This window comes from Lonchura striata, chromosome 11 (assembly GCF_046129695.1).
Source record: "Lonchura striata isolate bLonStr1 chromosome 11, bLonStr1.mat, whole genome shotgun sequence".
NCBI classification, from domain to species: Eukaryota; Metazoa; Chordata; class Aves; order Passeriformes; family Estrildidae; genus Lonchura; species Lonchura striata.
In genome coordinates this window covers 4,330,681-4,352,303 of record NC_134613.1, presented here as the reverse complement: position 1 = coordinate 4,352,303, position 21,623 = coordinate 4,330,681, and the positions used below count along the sequence as shown (strand labels likewise).

Sequence of the window (21,623 nt, the reverse complement as noted above, 5' to 3'; positions counted from 1 at the left end):
TTTCAGGAGTTGTCTGCAAATTTGCATGTGTTTCTGCCAGTGTTCATCTGTATTTGAGATGATAACTAGATAAAAATCAAAAATAGCTTGATCCTATTGAGAATCATACAAATTGTTGTGTTACCTTTGGCATCACAGCCTACTCACCAGCTGTCACCTGGGGAAGATTTAGTGTGCAGTGTAATGACTGGAGGCTTTAAAGGAATATTTGTGCCTTGGTCAATTCCATGTTGCATCAGAGCATGTGCACACTGATGTTATTTATTTAATCCAACTGCAGTGCTGAATGGCTTGCCTGAATGTGCTACCATGTGGCTTAAAGGAGGTTTGCTAGCAAAACTTTCTGAGGTTCTTTGGAAGGTTTGCAGCCCTAAGAGAGTTCTCTGTTGCCTTGGAGAGGCTGCTACTGGTATCTGAATGTGCTCATTAAAACAAAATATTTGTTCTAGGAGAAAACTGAAGCAGTGAGCACATAGCTATCTGATCTATGTAGGAATCTTGCATGCAGATTTTATACATATGTATAAATATTTATCTGTATGGATATATAGTTACTTTTCAATGGGCAGGTCTTTGATATGCAGTAGAGTTTTTTCCAAGAAGTGGGATTAGGGATATGCTTTCAGTGAGCAGGAAATAAATGTGGATGAATAAAGGTGTAAACAAACTCCTGTTTTCAAATTTACAGGGTATCTTATTGTACTGTTTGAGCTACACATTCTCTGTGTAGAGTGTCACTGAGACTGTGATTCTGCAGAGTGCTTGTGTAGGCTCTGACCTATTTTCCTAAGAATTTATCTGGGACAGTGGTTAATGCTGTCAGCTGCCTACCTGCTTCTCTCCCAGAGGTTGCTGCTGGCTGCAGTTTAGAGAAGTAAGCTGGGCTGTAAAGCAGTGCTCAGGCAGGAATGCACATGTCATTCAGCCACTCCTGAGGGGTGGTTCCTGGGGTTGATCACAGCCTCTGCCATGAAGGTGAGGTGAACAGCTAAGGAGAAGAAGCCATTTCAGCTGTTCCATTGTAATTTTCCTGCAAACACAGGTACACCTTATCCATTTTAATTAAGCAATTCCTTTATTGGTGTTTAGATATGTTTCTAGTTGATTAATCAGGAGCTTACAATTTGTTAGACTTTGTCTTCTACTTGACTTTGGGAATCTGTGGCACTACTTGTTATCCATTTAAATGGGAAGCAGTGTTTAACTTGGAAACATCATATTGCTATGCAGACACTGAGTGATGAAGTGAAGGCTGAATTTCAAAAACTCCTCCCAAAAGATCTTTCATGAGAAGGAGGTTCAGTGACTGGTTGCAGGAGGTCTACATTGTATGTAAAGAGAAAAGGAGGAGATTCTGATATCTTCTAGTTGTTCAGAACTGACTTCCTCATTTTATAATTAATACATTCTGCAACTTCAGGAGCAAATTTATCTAATGAGGACCACAGGTTGTTCTGGAATTTTTCCCCCATTCCTTTCTACCAATGTATGGAAGTTCATTCCTGTGAAAGCAGGCCAGATTTGGGGTTTTCTAATGCATATGAAAATCCAGAGTACCCTTACTGTTGGCAGCAGGCATTATATTAACTTAAAACCAGTGTGAAGTTAGAAGAGAACTCATCCATGCTGGTTTTATACTGATGGAATCAACAAAATAATTTGTCAGAAAAGAGCACTGGAGAGCAACTAGGACATCTTTCTGCTCACAGGAAGCCTTGTGGCTTTGTTCAGCTGAGTTTTGAAAACCTCCAGGGAAATTGTACAGCTTCTCAGTACCTCTTCTTAGGCTGTGTCACCTACATTGTGAAATTCTTGATCCAGCAAGAATTTTCCTTGCTGCAGCTCATGTCAGTTGCCTCTTGTCCTTCTGCTGTGTGCCTCTGAGAAGAATCTGTTTTCCTTGTAGTACCTGCTTCAGTCTTTGACACACTGCAGGTAGATTCATTTTTATCGTCTCCAGACTGGAGAAACACAATTCCTGCTGGGATTCTTGTACATGGTGTGCTCCAGGCCCCTGACTGCCTGGGAGTCCCTTTTTTGGGCTTGTGCCAGTTTGCTTGTCAGGATCTCTCTCTTGCACACTGTCTCAGAGGCAGTCTCAGGGGCACTGAGTAGGGGGAAATAATCCCTTTCCTTGGTCTGCTGGCTTAATCTTGCCAGTGCAGCCAGGGGTATAGTTAGCCTTCATCTCCATTGGGGCACACAGCTGACTGGCAGCCAACCTGTCCAGTGGAACCATGGGGGTTTTCCTGCTGAGCCAGCTGGCATCCAACCCATGCTGTGCCATGGGGCTGTCCTCCCCAGAGTGCAAGGCTTGGCTTCACCCTTTTTGAGCTTTCAGGTCGTGTCAGCCCATTCTTCCAGTGTGCTGAGGTTCATCTGGATGTCCTCCCTGCCATTTGTCCTGTCAATCACTTCCTAAAGTTTGCTTACTGAAGCTGGTGAGGGTGCACTCTATTGTCCACAACGACACTGCCATCACTGTACTGTGTCATTCTCACAAGTAACCCCTGAAGAATGTCATCTGGAATTGACTGCTAACAGGACTTAGAATTGCTGACCACTGTTCTCAAAGACTACTTATTCAGTTAATATTTTATTTACCTGTTCCTCCAATTGCAGCTGGTTCAAACTTTCCAAGGATGCTGGGCTATGTAGAAGTTGTCAAAGACCTTGTTAAAGGTAGAGTAAGCAATGTACTGCTGCTCTTACTATGTCAGAGATAGTCAACTCATCTTGGAGGCGAGTGGGCTATATTTACCAGGGCCAAGTCAAGGGTGGCCATTCTGGCTGGTTTCAGTCACCATTTTATAGTTCAGAATTATTTACGAGAGTTCGTTCTATAGCATTTCCATGGACTGAGTGAGGCTGATTGGCCTGTAGTTTTCTGTATCCTCTTTCTTCTGCTCTTTGAAGACAGATGTGGCATTTACCTTTCTTCTTGTGATGGGGACCTTACCAGATTGCTATGCTTTCTCAAAGATGACAGAGAGCAGCCTTGGGATGGCTTTGACCTGGTTTCTCAGTGTCCACTCTGAAGGAATTCATCTGGGCCCATCAACTCTTTTGTATGTGTCCAGTTTGTGTAAGTGGTCCCTACTTTGATGTTTTGCTGCTGTAGGTTAAACATCTCACCTTCCACTAGGCATGGAAGTTCAGGAAGCCTGACCTTGCCAGTAAATACTGAGGTGAAGAAGGCACTGAGAGCATCAGCCCTTTGCATGTCTTCTGTCAGTGAGTTGCCCACAGTATCACTGGTTCTCCCTCTGGTTGCCACTGTACCTGTAAAAGCCCTTCTTGTGACTTTTCACATTACTCACCAATTTCAATTCCAAGTTTTGACTTTCCATTCCTGCATGCCTGGGCAATATTTCTTACTGATGTTTCTTTCCGATTACACTCTCCACATGCTTTCATTTTGGTGCATCATAATCAGTTTTAGAAGCGTCAGTATTGTTATGAAGCTTGTTTTATACTTGTCCTGGTGCACCACTCCCTCCATGTCAGCTCATGGAGGCATTCTGTGGAGGGGATCTTATTTCTCTGGTCCGCACTGTAGGGGTTTACTGATGTGAAGAGCAGTATGTTTTATTGTAATTAATAATTGTTCCCTTTTCCTGCAGTGGAAAAAGTAGACATTTCCATTAATTGAAATATTTTTTGTGAGTTTTGGCTAATTTAAAAAGATTTCCTCTATTTATTGTTTTTTCTGTTAGAGAAGGTAAAATTGTTTATTGTGGAAAATAGGTAATATAGCAGAAAACCCTTTTTCTTCCCCAGCTGTGGCAAGGCAAGCCACAGGAGCTGGTTTGTGCATTTTATTAGAATAATCACTATGTGATTAGGCTGGCTGAGACTTTCAGGTTCATTGAAACTCCAAAGTTCTGAACCTTTGTTTAACCTGTTTATTGGCAGAAGGAGAAGTTTGACACAGATACCAAGTTCGCAGATTCTAAACAGTGTGTATTCTGCTCCAGCTCTTACTAAAATGAAGTTAATCTTTCAGGGTCACAGACATCTTGAAGAAAAGTGAAAAAGAGTGGGTGAGAGGAGGAATGGTGTATTTCTGTTGTCAGCAGAATGTGATGGCGTCATAGCTGTGGAATCTTGAATGGTGACTGACAGGAATGCCTCCAGCAAAGAGCTGAATTCCTTCTCTCATCATTAGGGCACAGTGATGTTTTGCAGCTGGCATATAATCAAAACCCTGTTTTGTGAGTTAATTCTGATTCATTTTCAGAAGTTAAATTACTGGTTTACTTCTTGCTTCACGGGGCATATCTATGGAATACCACTTGGAGTTGCTCAGATCATGCAGCAGGCCCATTCCACGATCAGCCTGTCTATTTATCTGTCTGAAAGGTGACCTTGGGTCTTTTGCATTTTATATGACTCTCAGAGCTGTTCTTCCATAAACATCTGAATTCATTTACATTCTCAAATCCTTTCTGGCAGTCACCAGAATACTTGCAGGTCAGGTAGTGAACAGAGAGAAGGTTTCACTAATGATAATTAGCTTTAAGCTGTAGGATTAGTATATTTCTCTTGATTTCTCTTGGTCCTTCATGTATCCCAGAGGTCCAGCAGTTTGAGCCAGATTGATTATACATGGGAAAAAATAAATTATTATTTCTTTGTCTGTTTAAAGTAATTTTTCATATCTGGACTTGTACCATATCAGAACTTACCATTTTACATGGTGGGAGGAATAAACTGACTGTTTTTAAAATTACAAAATGTGCAATGTGTTCTATGTTATGTATAATTTCAAACTTGGTAGAAAATATCTGAGTGACAAATGTACTTTTATAACACAATATTCTCATGTAAATGGTTCATAAGTTTAGGATTGTATTGTAAAAGATCAGTTGAAAACTACAAGTGTGTCTTTCAAGGGGTTCTTAACTACTTTTTTCCTCCTTTTAAGCTGCTTGTTGAAAATGTACGCTTTAGTTCCCATCTTGGTGGGGAAACGGCCCATCTAAAATCCTGGGTATTTAGATCAGCTTTTCTTAGAACAGTTCCCAAGACAGGCTGCAGTACAATGATCCTGTTATAACTTATGAATGAGACTACCCTGAACCATCTCTTCCTTCAGCAGGGAAGGCAGTGAAATATGGAAAATGAAGTCTGATCATGGAGTTTTTGGCTTTGGAGGAGAATGACATAGGGGAAAAAATGTCCTTCCAGAGCTTCAGACAGTCCAGATTTTGTTACCTGAATAAAATCTCTGCTTTTCTTGTTTTGTCTGACAATATAGCCTTCTTTAAGCAGAAATGTTTTTGCAACATCTCTGACCTTCAGAATTCATATGAAGGACATGAGCCAAGGTCACATAGTAGTGGATGAAAAAGCATTTTGATTATGAAGTATAATGCAGGTAGAAGGAATTAGTGGAAGAAAGAGGAAAGGAACAACTACTCTTTGCTTGCATACAGAAAACTTTCAGTGGCATCAAGTTCTTTGAGCTGGAGTGCTGGGTTTTTTCCTTGTACTCTGTGAAGCTACAGTTGTATAACATACCAATGCTAAGAGTGTATACTGAGGGGTTTTATTCTGATCTCCACTTTGGTTTCAAGAGGTACTGAGTTAATTTCCAGCCTGGACATTGCAGTTTAACTTTCAGATGCTCCCGAGGCAGAACACCTGCTTCTCCCAACATTTATATATGTTGCATTTAGTATTTAGCTAGGCATTCCTTCCCAGGCACTTTCTACAAAGTATGAGCCCTCTTCTCAAAATCCCTCTGCAAACTGACAGAAGAATATATTGTTCATTTCCATTGTTTTTACTAACTCTGGGCACAGATAATTAGAGTTTTAGAATTATTTGGCTTATTGAGATTTTAGAACTGTTTTGAGATTTGAGTTCTACCTGCAAGTACATGCAAAAGCAGACACTGAATGGTCATTCAGGTTTATATTTGTTTGTGCTGTACCTTGAGTATATTATTGTGATGCACAGAGTCTCTGGACGTGATTCTGTTCCTTGTCTTTGATATGAATCAAAGATGCCTTTTTAACAGCAGAAAAACCTGCATAAGACAAACAAAGGAAATCCAGTTTTCAAGTACATATTTGGTTTCTAGGTATAGATATTTTAGGGGTTTGATTGATTTTCATTATTCTCTGGGAGCAATGATGTTATCTGCTGCACATCTGAAGTGAAAAGACACTATTAATGCAACTTCTATAATGTTATTGTAGATATTTTGCTAATATTTTCTGTTTCCTTTAAGAGAGGTACTCTTTCTTCAGGAATGTTTTTAATATAGGAACCAGAATGTTGTATTTTAGCTCTGTATGGTATGATTTTGTTTTGAACAGAGAAGTCACCTACCTGTGTCCAAGCACACCTGCAATCCCTGATACCTTTGTTTTGGAAGCTAGCCAGAACATCTATATATATAATTTTTCATCTGGGCTTTGGTGTGTCACTGCATACAATAAACATTTGGATTAACAATATGTTCTGTCTCTGACAGGTCTTACCTCTCATCCTTTTCACGCCTGCATTGGGCTTAAGTGCAGAAACAGCTCCTTTGCCTTCTTAATTCATTAAGTATTTATTGGGTGCTACTGCTTACACTTTGATAAAGTCTGTCTATTACCTGAATGCCTTCACAGCTATTTGTTTCTAAACTGTCTGGATTTATGATGCCCTTTCTCCACTGACCTAAGCACAGCTCTGCACCTATGTTTTGAAAATCATTATGTGCCATTTCCTCATGAGAAAAAGAAGGCATGGAGGTAAAGCAGCTTATTATTGTCATTAGCGCCTTCTGTTTGTCAAGAGAACAATGCAAATCTGCCAGCCAAGAGTGGGAATGGAATGAAATGCTTGAGCTTACAGTAGTTTGCTGTGCCTCTGGCTCTTGGTGCAGGCTGCAAGTGTGTTCTAAAGCACTGGTGTGGATCCAGCTATGGCTAATGTGTTCCTGTATTGCCACAAGTGCTCAGAGAGGCAGTTCCCAGACCTCTGAAGCAACTAGAATAGCATTGGAGAGATGTGTGATGCATGTTGTACTTTTGAACACTCCAAAACTGCTCTTTTTCAGCCGCTGAGGTAAGAGGAAACAGCACAGATACTAACCGAGCTTGCTTTACAGTTGTTGATTTCCATAGGTGTAGTAAAATACAATTATGCTTATTAACGTGAATTAGGAATTACAAAATGTACTGTTTTCTGTTACTCTTAGTTCTGACAAACCCAAGCACTTTGGTCTGATTTTTTTTCACTAGCTCACTGTAGAATATATCCATTTTTTATGCCTATGTTAAAAATATTGCTTCATTTATGAAAGTACATCTGAGGAAAAAAAATCTTAAAAATGTTCTTGGACTGTTTTTCCCATAAGTATGGGAACTGTTTGATGGAGGAGTCATGGGAGTGTCTGTGCTTTCCTTGTGAGAATTCACCTGAATTTTGCCACCTTATAACCCCTAGATCCTCTAAGGAGTGTATTCCTACTCAGCCTCTTGTAGGGTTTGTAAGAGCCAAGGACAGTCTGAGGCAGACACTTCTTTTGAGTGACAGGGACTTCCCAGTCCTTGGCACCAGTGGTTGAGAGCCAAGTGACATTTGCTGGTGCTCTGCATCTTTGTCCTGTCAAAGAAGGGGAGAAAAAAATTACAGGGAGAAAAAAGTGGATGGTATAAATAGAGTGAGGAAGACACGAACAGAAGATGAAAAATGGAACCATGGAACCAGGGCAAGACAGGAGTGAGTGGAATGGACACATTAGAACATGGGGCAGATGACCAAGGGAAAAACTGTGGGAAGTAGTGAGGAACAGGGACAGGATGAGGGAGAATAGCTGGAGGGGCAGGAGGGAGGGAAGAGTTATAGCACACAAAAGGAGCTTGGATACTAAACAGGGGCGGAGGTTTCATATCTTTTGGATCACTTTAGCCTTCTGATTCACCAGCTATTCCATTGGCACAAAGGGGAGTGCAGAGCTGAGCACAGGCAAACAGATTCTTCTGGAACTGCCGGGGTGCCTGCAACACACATATCATCAACGTAATTCTGTATGACACTTTCATTCAAGATGCAGAACAAAGTACAAGAAATAAAGATTTCTCTTTATACATGGTATGTTTGATAATAAGAAAATTGGAAAGCCCTTCTCTCAAGAGCTGGTAAGTGCCAGAGTTGTGCTTAATCCTGTGGTCTTTATTCAATCCTCTTCTGGTACACAGTCACATGGTATTTTCAATTGCAGATTACCTTGACAGTGGTGCTTTACCTTCCAGATTCTCTGTGGACTTCTTTTGCTGATGGCAGAGTCAGACTGAGAATAGATAACTCATGCCCACAGACTCCCATAACAGTTCATCAGATGTTCAAGGAGAGCCTGGAAAAATATGGATCCCTTAATGCTTTGGCCAGCAAAAAGAATGGAAAATGGGAGAAAATAACTTTTTCAGAATATTATTGCCTCTCTAGGAAAGCGGCCAAGAGCTTCTTGAAGGTAGGTACAGGAAACAAAACCAATGCCTTTGTGTTGCAGCACACGCTGTGCGGGGTGACTGTGGCAGGGGCGCGACTGTTCCCATGTGAGCTCTGCAATTCCCAGTTATCGGCACGGACAGAGCAGGGGCAGACAGTGATGGCACGGGGCTTGGGGTGGAACAAGATGGATTTATTCCTGGGCTCCCAGACAAGACTCGGGGTGGGGGGGGGGGTGAACAGAATATTTTTACAGCAGCTCAGGAGTAAGGGGTGTAGGAAAGTGAACCAATGAGGATATGGTAAGAGACGAGTATAAGGTGGGGCAAATAGCTTATGAGCCTATCAGGGAAAACGAGGGGGTAACAAATGGGGTGTCGAGGGCAAGACAGACACAGAACTCTCTGGAGAAATGGGTAGGGATAGCGAGAATTGACAACTTGGAAGGGAGGAAGTTAGGGAAGGGCTTGGGAAAATTGGCAACTGGGGAAGAAAGCGGATTAGGGAGAACTGGGAGCAAACATGGATTCAAAGCAAAACACACCATAACACCTTTAGTCTTTTTGTGTCCTTTGAAAACCCAAAAAACAAATTAATAAAAAACCCTCAAACCCCACAATATATGTGTTTTTCTGCATTATTTGAAGATCAGTAGTCATATTCTTTATTGAAATGATAATTATGAAAATGACTTTTGGTCAGAGGTAACACTGCTGTCAGGGAACCTTGACTGCAAGTGAGGAGCTGCTGTGTTGTACTGGGTCTCTGGGACATGGGTGCAGAGTTCAGAAGAGCTCAGAAGAGTTCAGAAGAGCAGCCTTAAGATCAGAAGAGAAAAATATGGGAAAACTACTATCATGAATTCGGTGAGATAAAGACAATCTTTAAAACATTCTAAATATAGGGTAATATTAGTACTCATTATGCTCTTGTTCATATTTAAATATTCTGGGTCTTGGGCCTTTCTGGACAGCGGAGTTCAAGCAGACAGGAGAAGGTAGTGGAAAATTCACATCCTGTTAATTGCTGATAAATACCAGGTTTGCTGTGGATACCAAAACACGCCTTCACATGCCTTGTCAGTACTGTAATAATAAATCAGAAGTTTTCATGGTTTATATTTGTGTGTATGTTTCTCTCCAGTGGGCCTATATTATATAGTCTTATGTATATTATTTTTCAGCTTGGTCTTGAACGATTCCATAGCGTAGCAATCCTTGGATTTAATTCTCCAGAGTGGTTCATCTCAGCTGTTGGAGCTATTTTTGCAGGGTAAGATTTTTTTGGGAGGGTTAATTTTTGAGGAGGATTTGGGAATTTCTGTTTTTCTAGGTCTGGGAATGTATCAGGTCAGTATTTAATGTCATATCTTGGAGGTTGTGTTGCTACTGATTGGCAGTTTCAGCAACCTGCTTGAGTCTTAAATCCCAAATAGTTCAGACACTCATAAATGCATCCTGTTTGCCGTGGGCTTAAGCATGACAGTCACACAGAAGCTGTTGTACAGGATCTTATAAATAGAAGATGTGGAAAATAGATGATAATCAGTTTTATTTTAATGATAATAATACAATATTAATGATATCTACAGTAAGATATATTCAAGCAGATGAAGTAATATATGGCTATTAACTACCCTGATTTCTTCTGTCCTGATACCTGTTAATTTGGATTTTACTTCTTAAGCTGCTCTGTACCAATGAAATCCAAACTGGTATCTGTGTACAGCTTAAACAAAAAGAGGACATAAGTGAGGATTTTTTTACCACTTCCTGAACTAACTCCTGTGTAACCTCGAGTGAGTTAAAATACTGAATCCTAGCATCTTCTACTGAATAGTTTAGAGAATAGTTTTTGCAATGTGCGTAAATCAGAGATTTATGTATATCTGAATATGTGAAGCAAACATTAGAGCTGTCCTGCAGTTTTCTTCCACATCTTCATACCCCTTCAGGTTTCATCTGATCTTTGATTATTATTCTCTTTTAATACTACATGCATGTATTGTGTGTGTATGCATATAAATGTATGTTCTTATCTATATAAATTTTTTGATGCAGAGGAATTGTCACAGGAATATATGCAACCAATTCTCCAGAGGCCTGTCACTACATTGCCCATGACAGCAAGACTGATATCATGGTTGTGGAAAATCAGAAACAGCTGGACAAGATAATGCAGGTACAAGGTGGCTGAATGATTACTGAAAAGCCACAATTTTTCATTTTTCGATGCTGTGTTGGTCCCAAATACCATGTACACTCTCTGTATCGTGAAACCTTTCTTTGTGAAGTGTGTGTTGTTACTCAGAAATCTGGTATATGGTGTGAGAGCTCGTGGGTGGCTCTGACCCTGTGCAGTGCCTGTGACTCAAGCAGAGAACTCACTGGATGGTTCACTGCAGGCTTACCTGGAAAAACCCAGATTTTGATCCCATGTTTTTACTGTCACCACCCAATTCTGTTTGGAAAAGCACAGTCCACTTGAATGGAAGAGATTATGCTGATGCAGGTTTGTAAAGGTCTACTATTTAAATATTAAGGATGTCAGTGTTCAGAATTTTCTCTTTCCAAGGTATCATTTCCTGCTCGTAATATCAGCCATTAAGGCTCTTGAGTTTACTGTACTTTGGTAGCATCATGGTTAACATGAGAGAGAGCTTAGTGAGAAAGCCTTCTTTTAAGTGAACAGTCTCAATTTTGACAGAACTCTTGGGCAGCTGGGCCTGTCTTTCAGCAACAGCACCAGATGGAAAGACCAGTCTGATGGCAAGGTGACTTGGGAGAGGAGCACAGGCAGCTCTTGGGAAGGGCTTGCGTGTCTGTCAGATGTTGAGGGAGGCCTGTGGACTCATCAAACTTGCATGAAATGGCACCGTTTGCTGAAGCAGGAGGGCTCTCCATGATGGAGCTTTCTGCCAAGACCACGTACCTGCAAGAGAAAAAATATGCAGTGGTTTTTTTTCCAAATGCATTTAATACAAGTTGTTCATTAATTACTTTATATTTTTTGTTTTATATGCAATATGGAGGAAGAGAGATTTTTGTAAGTATTCTATAAAAACGCACAGTCAGATAAGTGTTCTTGCAGTGTCATTGACACAATACCAGGCTATGCTATTGTGAACAGGAGAGAAGAATCCAAATGGAACAACTCAAGGGGTTTGGTTCGCACACATTATGTAAAAAAAGAGAGCTCTGGCCAGCACTGCTTTATCCAGCAGGGGATTTTTTTAAACTTTTTTTCTGGAACCCAAGACTGAAATAATAACATCGCAATTGCTATCCTTCTAATAATATGTACATACTGGCTACCATCAAGCCACTGCTTTTGTATTGGCAAAATTCAGTGCACAATGTGATGGACTGAATGGTGTTTGTGAGGCATGGGTTCTCACAGAATTCAGTGAAATCAATGCTTTCTGTAGGCCATGCAAAGCACACAAAGAGCTGTTGAAAGCAGCAGCCACTGCTATCTGCCTGAAAGCCTGCAGCTTTAGATTTTTATTTATCCTTACAATGTGCATACAGTTTCCTTTGATTTTTTCCTTAAGGAAGTTGAACTTTTTTTAGTACTTGAACTGTTATGGTTTTTGCTGAGGGACTTTACTGGTAATCATAGGCCCAGGTCAGCTTCTAACTTGACCAGCACTGTTCCTTTATGTGTCCTTTTGTGCATCATGAGAAAGGATGCTGAGGAGCTATTTCTGGTGTATTTTTCATTTTTTAAACCTTTTGACTGAAACTAGATTTCCTGGAGCAGACTGTGTAGTCTCTGTAGACTATGTAGTTCCCTCTTCCTTCCCCCTGCCTCTAGTTGAGCTGGTTGGTGATGAGCTTAGGGGAGAATATTTGGAGTTGAAAGGAAATGGGAGGTTTTTGTGCCTGTCAACCCATTACAGTTTTGGCAGCATTAGAGTGGATAAAAGCCCACACAAGATATGAATAATCAATAACTTTGTTTTAAAAAATGCAACAGATCTGGAATCGGTTGCCCCACTTGAAGGCTGTGGTGCTATATAAGGACTCCATTGCAGAGAGACATCCAAATCTGTACATGGTGAGTGAATACTAGAACAGAGGCATAATCAAATAATGCATGGGGTTATACCCATGTATTACCGGTTAATACGTGGGCTGTTATTTATTTGATCAATTTCTACTGTGATTATCTACCATTTAGAAGGCATTGCTGTGTTCCAGCAAACACATTCAAAAGCTTTATCAGCTTTTTCTGTTCGATTTACCTTTGATACTTCATACTTAAGAGAAGAGCTACCTTGCTTTACTGACTGTCTCGTGTCTTCCTAATTTTTAACTTGACTGGTGTTTATTAAAACACCTGTAGGTTTTAGGTGGGATTGTGTACTCTCAAATGATTAAAAAAAAGTTGATCCCTGGTGCCTGTGAATTTGGTAATTTTTTTTTTAATCCTGTATTTTAACTGGACTACAGATCAGATTTTAGGCTGAAAAACTTCAGCTGTTGAAAAAATATATTGAAGAGAAATATAATGTATTCAGTATATAAAAATATAATTAACAGTGAACAGCATAGAAATATTTTAAAATACTTGCAATTTTGATAAGAAAAAAAGTCTGCTGTGCCTTTTTTTAATATCTTGCATGTAACTTAATAAAATGTTATTGTTCCAATACTATACATACTGGTATAGAGCATGCCTTGCATCTTGTACAATAAAAATGTTAATACAAAAATGATCCTACTGTTTAAAAATATTAGGTGCTAGCATTTAATTCTTTAACAACCTGCACTTATTGAAATCTAAATGTGTGAGAATTGCTGTATTTTTAAACACTGGTTTGGTGTTCAGGTGTCATGTTGGACATTTTCTCAAAGGAGCAGGGTAGTTGTGGGTGTCTGACAGATGCCATAGTTTATGTCATCTAAAGGAAAAATCCGAGATCAGATAACCAGAGGCAGCAATGATTGTTGCTGAGGTGTGATGCAGAGCAAACCACCAGCCCATGCGGTGTTTGATGAAAGGCATTTGTGCCATGTGCTAAGTGGCAGCAGGGGCAGAGCTGGCTGAGCAGTGCATCTTTCCAGAAGGCAAATGCAGAGTCAGGAATGTGGTGTGACTGTTTCTGTACCTTCCACACATGCTGGAATGCCAACACCATCTGTTGCAGGTGCTGTTCAGTAAACAAAGCCTGTGCAACAGATTCTCAGTGATCAGTGCATTCCACTGAGAGAATGCAGTATGGTCAGGAAAACAGGAACAACTGCTTAGTGGCATACGAACAATTACATCCTTCACACCACCAAGCTTTCCAGGAGCTTGTGAAATTGAAGCAGCCACATTCTGTGGAGAAGCAATAGAATGTGACAAATCCCTGACTTGCTACAGAGCTGTGCAGTGCCTCTCTTTTCAGAAATGTGGCTTGTTGTGCCCTTTTGGAGAAAGGAAGAAAGTATAAAACTGATAAATAATCCTTGGGACAGCCTTGACACCCAGGAAAAGGAAAGGAGTTTAAGGTGCCACAGATGCTGACTATTGTAATCTTAGTAGCCCAGTGGCAATGCCAGATGTCTGAAAGAAGAAATTAACTACCCTCAACCAGAGGCTCTCCTTTTTTACCTCTGTTTTTCTGCTTTTTGCTTTGTGGTCTTAGATACAGCTCCAAGAAATTGCTCAAAAATGAAGGTTCTGCACCTTGGATTTAAATATTAGACTACTGTGGCACAGTATGAATCACATGATTGCAATGGGAAACTGACCATTTGGTTATCAATTTTATTTAAAAATTCTGTGATTCAAGTTTCCAATTAGCATTGCAAGCAATGTTACACTTAACAGCACATCAGGGGTGTGCAACAGAAATATCGGGGAGCAACCCATATAATACAGAGGAGCAGGTTCAGGATTCTTCTAGGCCAATTTGTGTGGCACAAAAGTCCAGTGTCATAGAAGTTTTATCTCACTCTAGAATGAGCCAAATTTGAATGGAAGTTGTGACCAGCATCATCATATCCTGTAAAAGAGCACAAAATTTGGGCAAACATTCACACATCTATATAATGATGTTTTTGCAAAGAAGCTTTTGTTCAATTGCTTTATAGTTTAGTTTATAGAGTGTACAATGAATTATAGATGGGCTGTCACAAGTGTACTCTTAAAAATGATACATCCAGATTCATTTAAATAATACTCAAAATCATTTTTACAGCGTGAGAATGTAACAGAATTTTAGCCTCCATAGTATTCATGTTGGAGGAGGAAGAGTATTACTGTTCCTTCTTAGACATTGAAAAGACTCATGACAGCAGAATTTTAAATAGTCTGTTTGCAATTCACACATTAAGCTATAAGATAGAATCACCGTATTTCTTCCATAGCCAAGGTCTGGGGAAACTTGCCTTGGGCAAGTGTTCAGAACAAGGCACTGAAATATTCTAACATTTTTGAGACAGGAGAAATGGAGTACCATGTCAATTTGTAGAAAGCCATTTGGTACCCTGTATTTTCTGCTCCATGTTCTAGATGGAAGAGTTTCTGGAGCTGGGAGATGACATCTCTGACAGTACTTTGGATGACATTATTAACTCCCAAAAGCCAAATCAGTGCTGTGTTCTGATATACACCTCCGGAACAACTGGGAAGCCAAAAGGAGCCATGCTGAGTCATGACAACGTAGGTACTTTAGGTTCCTACTGTAGTGGAGAAACAGCAAAGTGTGGGGATATTTATTCCTGTGCTTTGAAATGGCTGGTAGATCCTAGAGCCCTGAAATGCTTTTGCTTTTACAGCATGGATAGTGTACTGCAAAGCAAAGTGCAGTCAGCTATTTCTGGTAAAGTTCAAACAAGGTAAAGAATAAAACTCCATTCAAACAGCCATTCACAAAGTTGAACATTTCTTTATGAAAATTAAATTTTTATTCACTGTATTTCTTGTGAGATCTAATGCATTAATTCATAAATGTAATTCACAGATTGCCATCAAGTCTCTCAAATGATGTCATAGGTCACTATGAAATGAGCAAATCATATACATCAGCCAGCTACTATCAAAGCAGCCTGATGGACTGCTTTTGCAGATTTTATTAAAATTGGGGGTGGATGTGTGGATTTTTTACTTTGATGCCTTTTGTTCTTGGACTTGTATTCAGGTTTCTATGTCTGTCACTGGAGGATAATACAACTCCAGTGCTCAGTGCTGGTGCTGACAGTAACCCTACCTCTGTTGCTGCAAACAGAAAATTTCCAGTTACAGACAAAAGCAAAGTTGGTTGCTCAAAGGACTTTCCACAGACTTGGAAAGATGCATGTTTGGTGGCTGAGCAGGAGTGGAAGGTGTTAGGGAGCCTTTCTGAATACATAGAAAATCTGTGAAAAGGGATGGTCTAAGTTGAGGCATCACCCCTTAAAGCAGAAATTATTGCAGACGTGCACAATGTGAAAACAGCAATTCACCCAAATATAGGGAATTAGTGCACTAGTACCTGGAAGCAGAATATAATGAATTTGGAAGACAAAAAGACTGATTTGATGTTACAAATTTATGCTCTTTTATATCAAAGGAGTCTGGTGTCATTTCCATGCCAGCTGCCAAACTATTCTTGGCTGCTGATCACAAACAGGCTATTTTTATGTTGACAAACAGTGGAAAGCATGCCAAACCTGCAGCTCTGCTGCTGCCTTCTTTAGTCAAAGATGTTTGCCACTATTAATGTGCAAACCAGTGCTGAATCAGTCGTTCATGACCCTCACAGGTCTGCTGGGAGTGTGCCTGTGTGCTCTGAAGCTTGAAGTAAAACAATGAATTTAGACACGTCTTAAAAACATCCTGTTCTTCCTACTGTACTTCCTCCCATAGCTGCTTGTTCAGTGCTGCCACCTAAACTTGGATGGCCTGGCCTGGTAGCATGCTGCTCCTTAAAACCCTCTCTTGAGAATCTCTATTTCCTTAGGCCAAGCCTACACTTGTACCTTCTCATTTATTACAAAGGCATGTGCTCTGATGACAGGAATACATGTGGTTTATATCTACACTCTGTTATCTTGAATACTCTCATTTCTGTATCCTGCACTACCCAGTTTAGATTACAGACTCCTCTGGGAGAGAGTTGTTTCTTTTTGTTGCTTGGGGTTTTCTGTTTTTCTTGGGTGTTTTTTTTTTTTTGGGGTGTTATTTGTTTTGGTTTTTATTTTATTATATCTGATCCATTGTCTCTTACACCATCACATTTATATTTGTCTTCCATATACTATGTTGTGATGATGAAGATACGCATATTTAGCATCCTTGAACTGCATCTTCTGAGATAAAGTGGGAAATAGGAAGAAAGAGGGGGAAACATCATCCAGGTTCACTAAGAAGTCAAGCAACACAACTTCAAAACTATTCATGTATGTGCTACCTCTCATGAGAGGTGGGGGTGTGTATGTGTCTCTTGGGAACCACTGCAGTGAATATCCCAGAGGCTTCCAGAGGAATGGAGTACAGCTGCTATCTTCCTCCTGAGTGTTTAGCCACGGGATGATAGCAATGAACTTGTGGCTGATACTAAATTGTCCTTTGAGCTCACTGATCACTGAGTATTTATTGTTCCTTTTCTAACTTGCAGATACAGCACTGGCGGAAGGTGCCAGTTTAATAGACAGCCTGCAGAGCTGGAGAGTTGGAAAGGAAGGGACAGATCAATTTGTTTCTCGTCCATCCAGCCCATGGCTGCCTGGCTGAATGTGTCACTAGGGCATGGGGAGCTGCTAGTGTTCACAGCCCAGTCAGGCTGCACAAATGCTGTATTTACTTATGTTATCTGCTCTTCTGTATTGCTGCAAAGGTAATCTGGCTTTTGGCAGTGTCCCCAGGGAACTGATAGACTGGTGTGTGGTCAATATTGCAATGTCTTTCTGTGAGACAGATTTTCCTCAGTTTCATTAGGATAACCATTAAGAGGAAAAAAGGAGAAAAACCCAAACTAAAATCCCAACCATACCTAATGTGTTGTATTATTTATTTAAACAGATAACTTGGACATCAGCCCATTGCAGCAGAGCAGGAGGTATGCAACCTGCAGAGGTCCAGCAGGAATCTATAGTCAGTTATCTCCCACTCAGCCATATAGCTGCACAGATCTATGACCTGTGGACTGGAATCAAATGGGGAGAGCAAGTTTACTTTGCTGAGCCAGATGCTCTAAAGGTACATTGTCTTGCATTACATATTATTAAGATTACACTTCTTTCTATTAGAAAACATCCCAAGGAGAGAATATGATATTTGAACAGTTGTAGAATATGGAGAGTCCATTATTGTAAGAATTATAGAAAAATAAAGCTCATTGTATTAGTGATCCAGTGCTCCAGATTCTAATTAAAATACATAATTCATATCCCTAAGGGTCTTTTAAGGCAAAAAACGTATTAGCAGTTTTTGGAGAAAAGGGAGGCTGGAGAAACTGACCATGTGTGTTTTTCCTCCTTGTGTCTCTTTTATCTCTGTTGTGTTTCTTTTGTTGAAATTATTTCATTATTATAACAGGGCAGCTTGATCAACACACTAAAAGAAGTGCAGCCAACATCTCATATGGGAGTTCCCCGAGTGTGGGAGAAAATCATGGAGAAATTAAAGGATGCTTCTGCTCAGTCAGGATTTATGAAAAAGAAAATGCTTTCCTGGGCTATGTCACTTAGCTTAGAGAAGAACCTGCATGGCTCAAACAGGTGTGTAGTACAGTGAGTGAGATTTCCAGCAACCTGAAAGTAGCAATTTACTTGTAATAAACCATGAAGCCTCGGTAGAGACTCTTTGTATAAGTGGGTAAAATCTGGCTTGGCAGCACAGCAGATACAGTGCAGGGGGGAGGGTGTAGTTATAAATTATTATACAATGAAGTGGGGGAAATTGCTTGTGAAGAATGGTATTCCAAAATATCATTCCATGATATTCCTTTGCTCGTCTTATCATTCAGTTTCTCAGATAGATCTTAGAAATTTCAGCTTTCAGTGGTGTATGTTCTCAGAGACACATTCAACTGATAAAAAAACAGGAATACAAGAGCTGTATTGCATACAATATGTATTTATAGATTCTTCATGTATTTGTTGAATTCAGATACCTCAGGAGTTGGAGGTAGGAAAGCTCCAAAGGTAAGATAAGCAAAAGACACCAAATAAATGAAAGAATGTGTCACCTTTCTAACTTCTGTCAACACCCAAAACCAAATGACAAATACATGTCCAAACAAAATCTGTGCCTGATTTTGTTTTGAAAACTTCCTAGGTTGCTCTGACTTACTTGTGTATTTTGTACTCAGCAGTGATCTAAAGCAGCTCTGGACAAGATTAGCAGACTACTTAGTGCTTGCAAAAATCCGTAGTGCACTGGGGCTTTCTTCCTGTCAGAAGCACTTTTCTGGTGCTGCTCCTCTCAGTACAGAAACGCTGTGTTTCTTCTTGGGTCTGAACATCACCCTGTATGAGGCCTATGGGATGAGTGAGACCACAGGCCCACATTGCCTGTCTGGGCCTTACATTTACAGGCAGCACAGGTAATTTTGCTTTTATTACTACTTTTTAAATATGATCTGTTTAATTTTATCTACGAAAAGAGTATTTACTAAGGTCAGCAAAGATACTACAACTTAATTTATTTTCCCTGAGTGCATTTGCACTCTGTTGTGACTTTGAGAGTCAGAGTAATTTTCAGGTCAGAATTTGAACAGGTTGACTCCATAGCACACTGTGCCCGGAGCACTGAAACTGAGTTGCAGCATTATAGCCAAACACAGTGACTACATCTGACATATACCCTAGCCCTTGCCCAAGAGAGGAATGCAAGGCCTCAAAAACAATAATATTTTGAAGATACAGGGGGAAAAGCAATAAGCACAGGCCAAGACAGACTGCCAGAAAGTGCTCACACCCTGACAAATCTGCCCTAGTGAAGGAGTAGTCCATGGCTGTCGGACAGTTACAGCATGGTAATAATTGCAGTCACAGATACTTTGACAGTTTCAGGGATTTGGCACGTTGGCCAGCTTATCACTATTATGTCTGATGTTTCTGTGATCCTTGTGAGGTTTTTCTACTCTTCTCTGGTAGCTGTGGTAAGCCAGTACCTGGATGCAGAGTGAAACTGGTGGACAAAGATAAAGAAGGCAATGGAGAAATCTGTTTCTGGGGAAGGACTGTTTTCATGGGTTATCTAAATATGGAAGACAGAACAAAAGAATCCTTTGATGAGGAGGGGTGGCTGCATTCTGGAGATTTAGGAAAGCTAGACAATGATGGCTTTCTCTATGTCACTGGAAGAATTAAAGGTAACAGGCAAAACCTTGCTCTCTGTTTATGGTAAATGTTCAGCACTATTCGGTCATCTCTCAGTTGTAGACCATCTAATGAAGTGTCTTTCCTCTAATACCAGAAGCATTGCCCTAACAGGAAGGTAAAATAAACTTTCCTATGAGAAAACTACAGTGTGCTTTATGTTCAGGGAAGGTTTCCCTCTACTCTGAAGTAGGTAGAGATGATTCAGTTCCTACAACCAGGTTTTTTATCTCCCACACCTTCACTCAGTATAAATTACAATTAACAATTTAAACTAGTAACTCAGGTTTAATGTGTCTTGTTTGATTTGAATGATATCATGAAGCTGTCCAGTCTCCCTTTGAATCTTGCCAGTGTCTTAATTGCACATAAGAATGTTTAGGCGGGACGGAGAGGCACCCTCTGCTACACAGAAATTGTTGCTGTAGGTCAGAGGTTGGTTCCTCTGGTGTCTTAGGTTAAGTGTTCACAGAGACCAGAGCTGAAGCTTGAGAGCTGAAGGGAAAACTACAGTTGAAGCACTGGCTGAAGGCTCACGAGACTGAGACTAGTCACTTGCTGACTTGGAGGCTTTCTTCATGATATGTATTCAGACAGTGAAATTGGTCACAGGCAAGATGTAACTGAGGAAGATTTAAGAATTGAGTAAATATAATCTTAGAACTTAAGATGAATTACTAGGGAGATAACACAGATGAGTGAATTTGTCACAGGTGGCATCATGCCCTGCTAAGAATCAGGACTGAAGTTGGTACTATTAATAGCCTGGACCAAATGCAGCTTGATTTTAACTTGTTTTCTTGTCTGATTTATTTTCCTTTAGCACAGCAGTAACAACCCCTTGTCTCAATTCATAACATTTGTGTTTCTCTTATACCTGTCTGGATTGCTGAACTAATAGCAGTTGTTCTAAATTACAGGATAGGTAGACAATCTGGGATAAAATAACCGTATGTCCAGTTTCATTGAAGTTTTAAATCCAAGTTCAAATAAGGACAATGAAAAACTAAGGGCCAGAGAGATTGGTAGAGGATCTGAGACAAAGACAGGAGTATTACAAAAGGAGGGTGAAATGAAAGGAAAAGTTAGACCTAAAAAAGTGTGTCTCTGTTATTTGTTGAAGCATGTTCTGAATTGCTGCAAAGACAATTATTTGAGCACAATTGGAAGTCACCAATATAACAAAAGCAAAGAATTGGAATTTACTCAAAGAATACTCAAGTTTGTAATAATTTCATTGAATATATGTATTCAGAACAAATGTTGCTCTTATCAAGACTTCCTGCAGTAGTAACTTAGTTTTGTCTGACACCTCTTGTTGGATTTAAGAAGTGGTTTTAATCATGGCAACAATCAACTTGCTTTTTGGTGAGATAGCAACAGTAGAATAGTAGGTGAATCCTGTGCTAATTTGGAAGAGATGATATCTCAAGGAAAAATTCCCATTATGTAACAGTCCCTTGAGAATAAGCTGTTACTCAAGTATTTAAAAAATATCTGGAGCAAATATACTGTGAGAGATCTGATAATTGAGCATGTGTTTGAAAAATAGTAGCATTTTTGTTTTGAAGATAATTAATAGGATTTTTGGTATTTGGAAAATATTATCTTGGAAAAAGAATCTTTTGTATTTTTTATGTCAGAATAAGAAGAGCGGATTGAGCCAGACATCAACCTGATCTCTGGAATTTATTTGAATTCAACTAATAGCCTTTCTTTTTTTGCCTAGATTTGATTATTACAGCTGGAGGTGAAAATGTGCCTCCAATCCCAATCGAAGATGCTGTTAAAAAAGAACTCCCAATTGTTAGTAATGCTATGGTGATTGGAGATAAAAAGAAGTTTTTGTCAATGTTCCTGACCCTAAAGGTAAAC

The 21,623-nt window shown here is 39.9% G+C and overlaps 1 protein-coding gene across 8 annotated transcripts in view; it reads left to right on the top strand.

Annotated features, from left to right (window-relative positions):
- The window catches only part of ACSBG1 (acyl-CoA synthetase bubblegum family member 1), a 40,028-nt gene that overhangs the window by 15,781 nt on the left and 2,624 nt on the right, over window positions 1-21,623 (top strand). For 2 of the 8 annotated variants that reach the window (XM_021547353.3, XM_021547348.3), the window contains exons 3-12: window positions 8,256-8,473; window positions 9,635-9,723; window positions 10,512-10,632; window positions 12,430-12,510; window positions 14,956-15,105; window positions 17,446-17,622; window positions 17,962-18,143; window positions 18,737-18,970; window positions 19,524-19,741; window positions 21,478-21,617. In XM_021547353.3, coding sequence (XP_021403028.2) covers window positions 8,342-8,473; window positions 9,635-9,723; window positions 10,512-10,632; window positions 12,430-12,510; window positions 14,956-15,105; window positions 17,446-17,622; window positions 17,962-18,143; window positions 18,737-18,970; window positions 19,524-19,741; window positions 21,478-21,617 — 1,524 coding nt within the window. In that variant the 5' untranslated portion in view covers window positions 8,256-8,341. Of the gene's footprint in view, window positions 1-815; window positions 1,043-8,255; window positions 8,474-8,911; window positions 9,318-9,634; window positions 9,724-10,511; window positions 10,633-12,429; window positions 12,511-14,955; window positions 15,106-17,445; window positions 17,623-17,961; window positions 18,144-18,736; window positions 18,971-19,523; window positions 19,742-21,477; window positions 21,618-21,623 lie in introns of those variants that run through there. The other 6 variants (XM_021547355.2, XM_021547349.3, XM_021547356.3 and 3 more) reach the window with 6 other exon arrangements.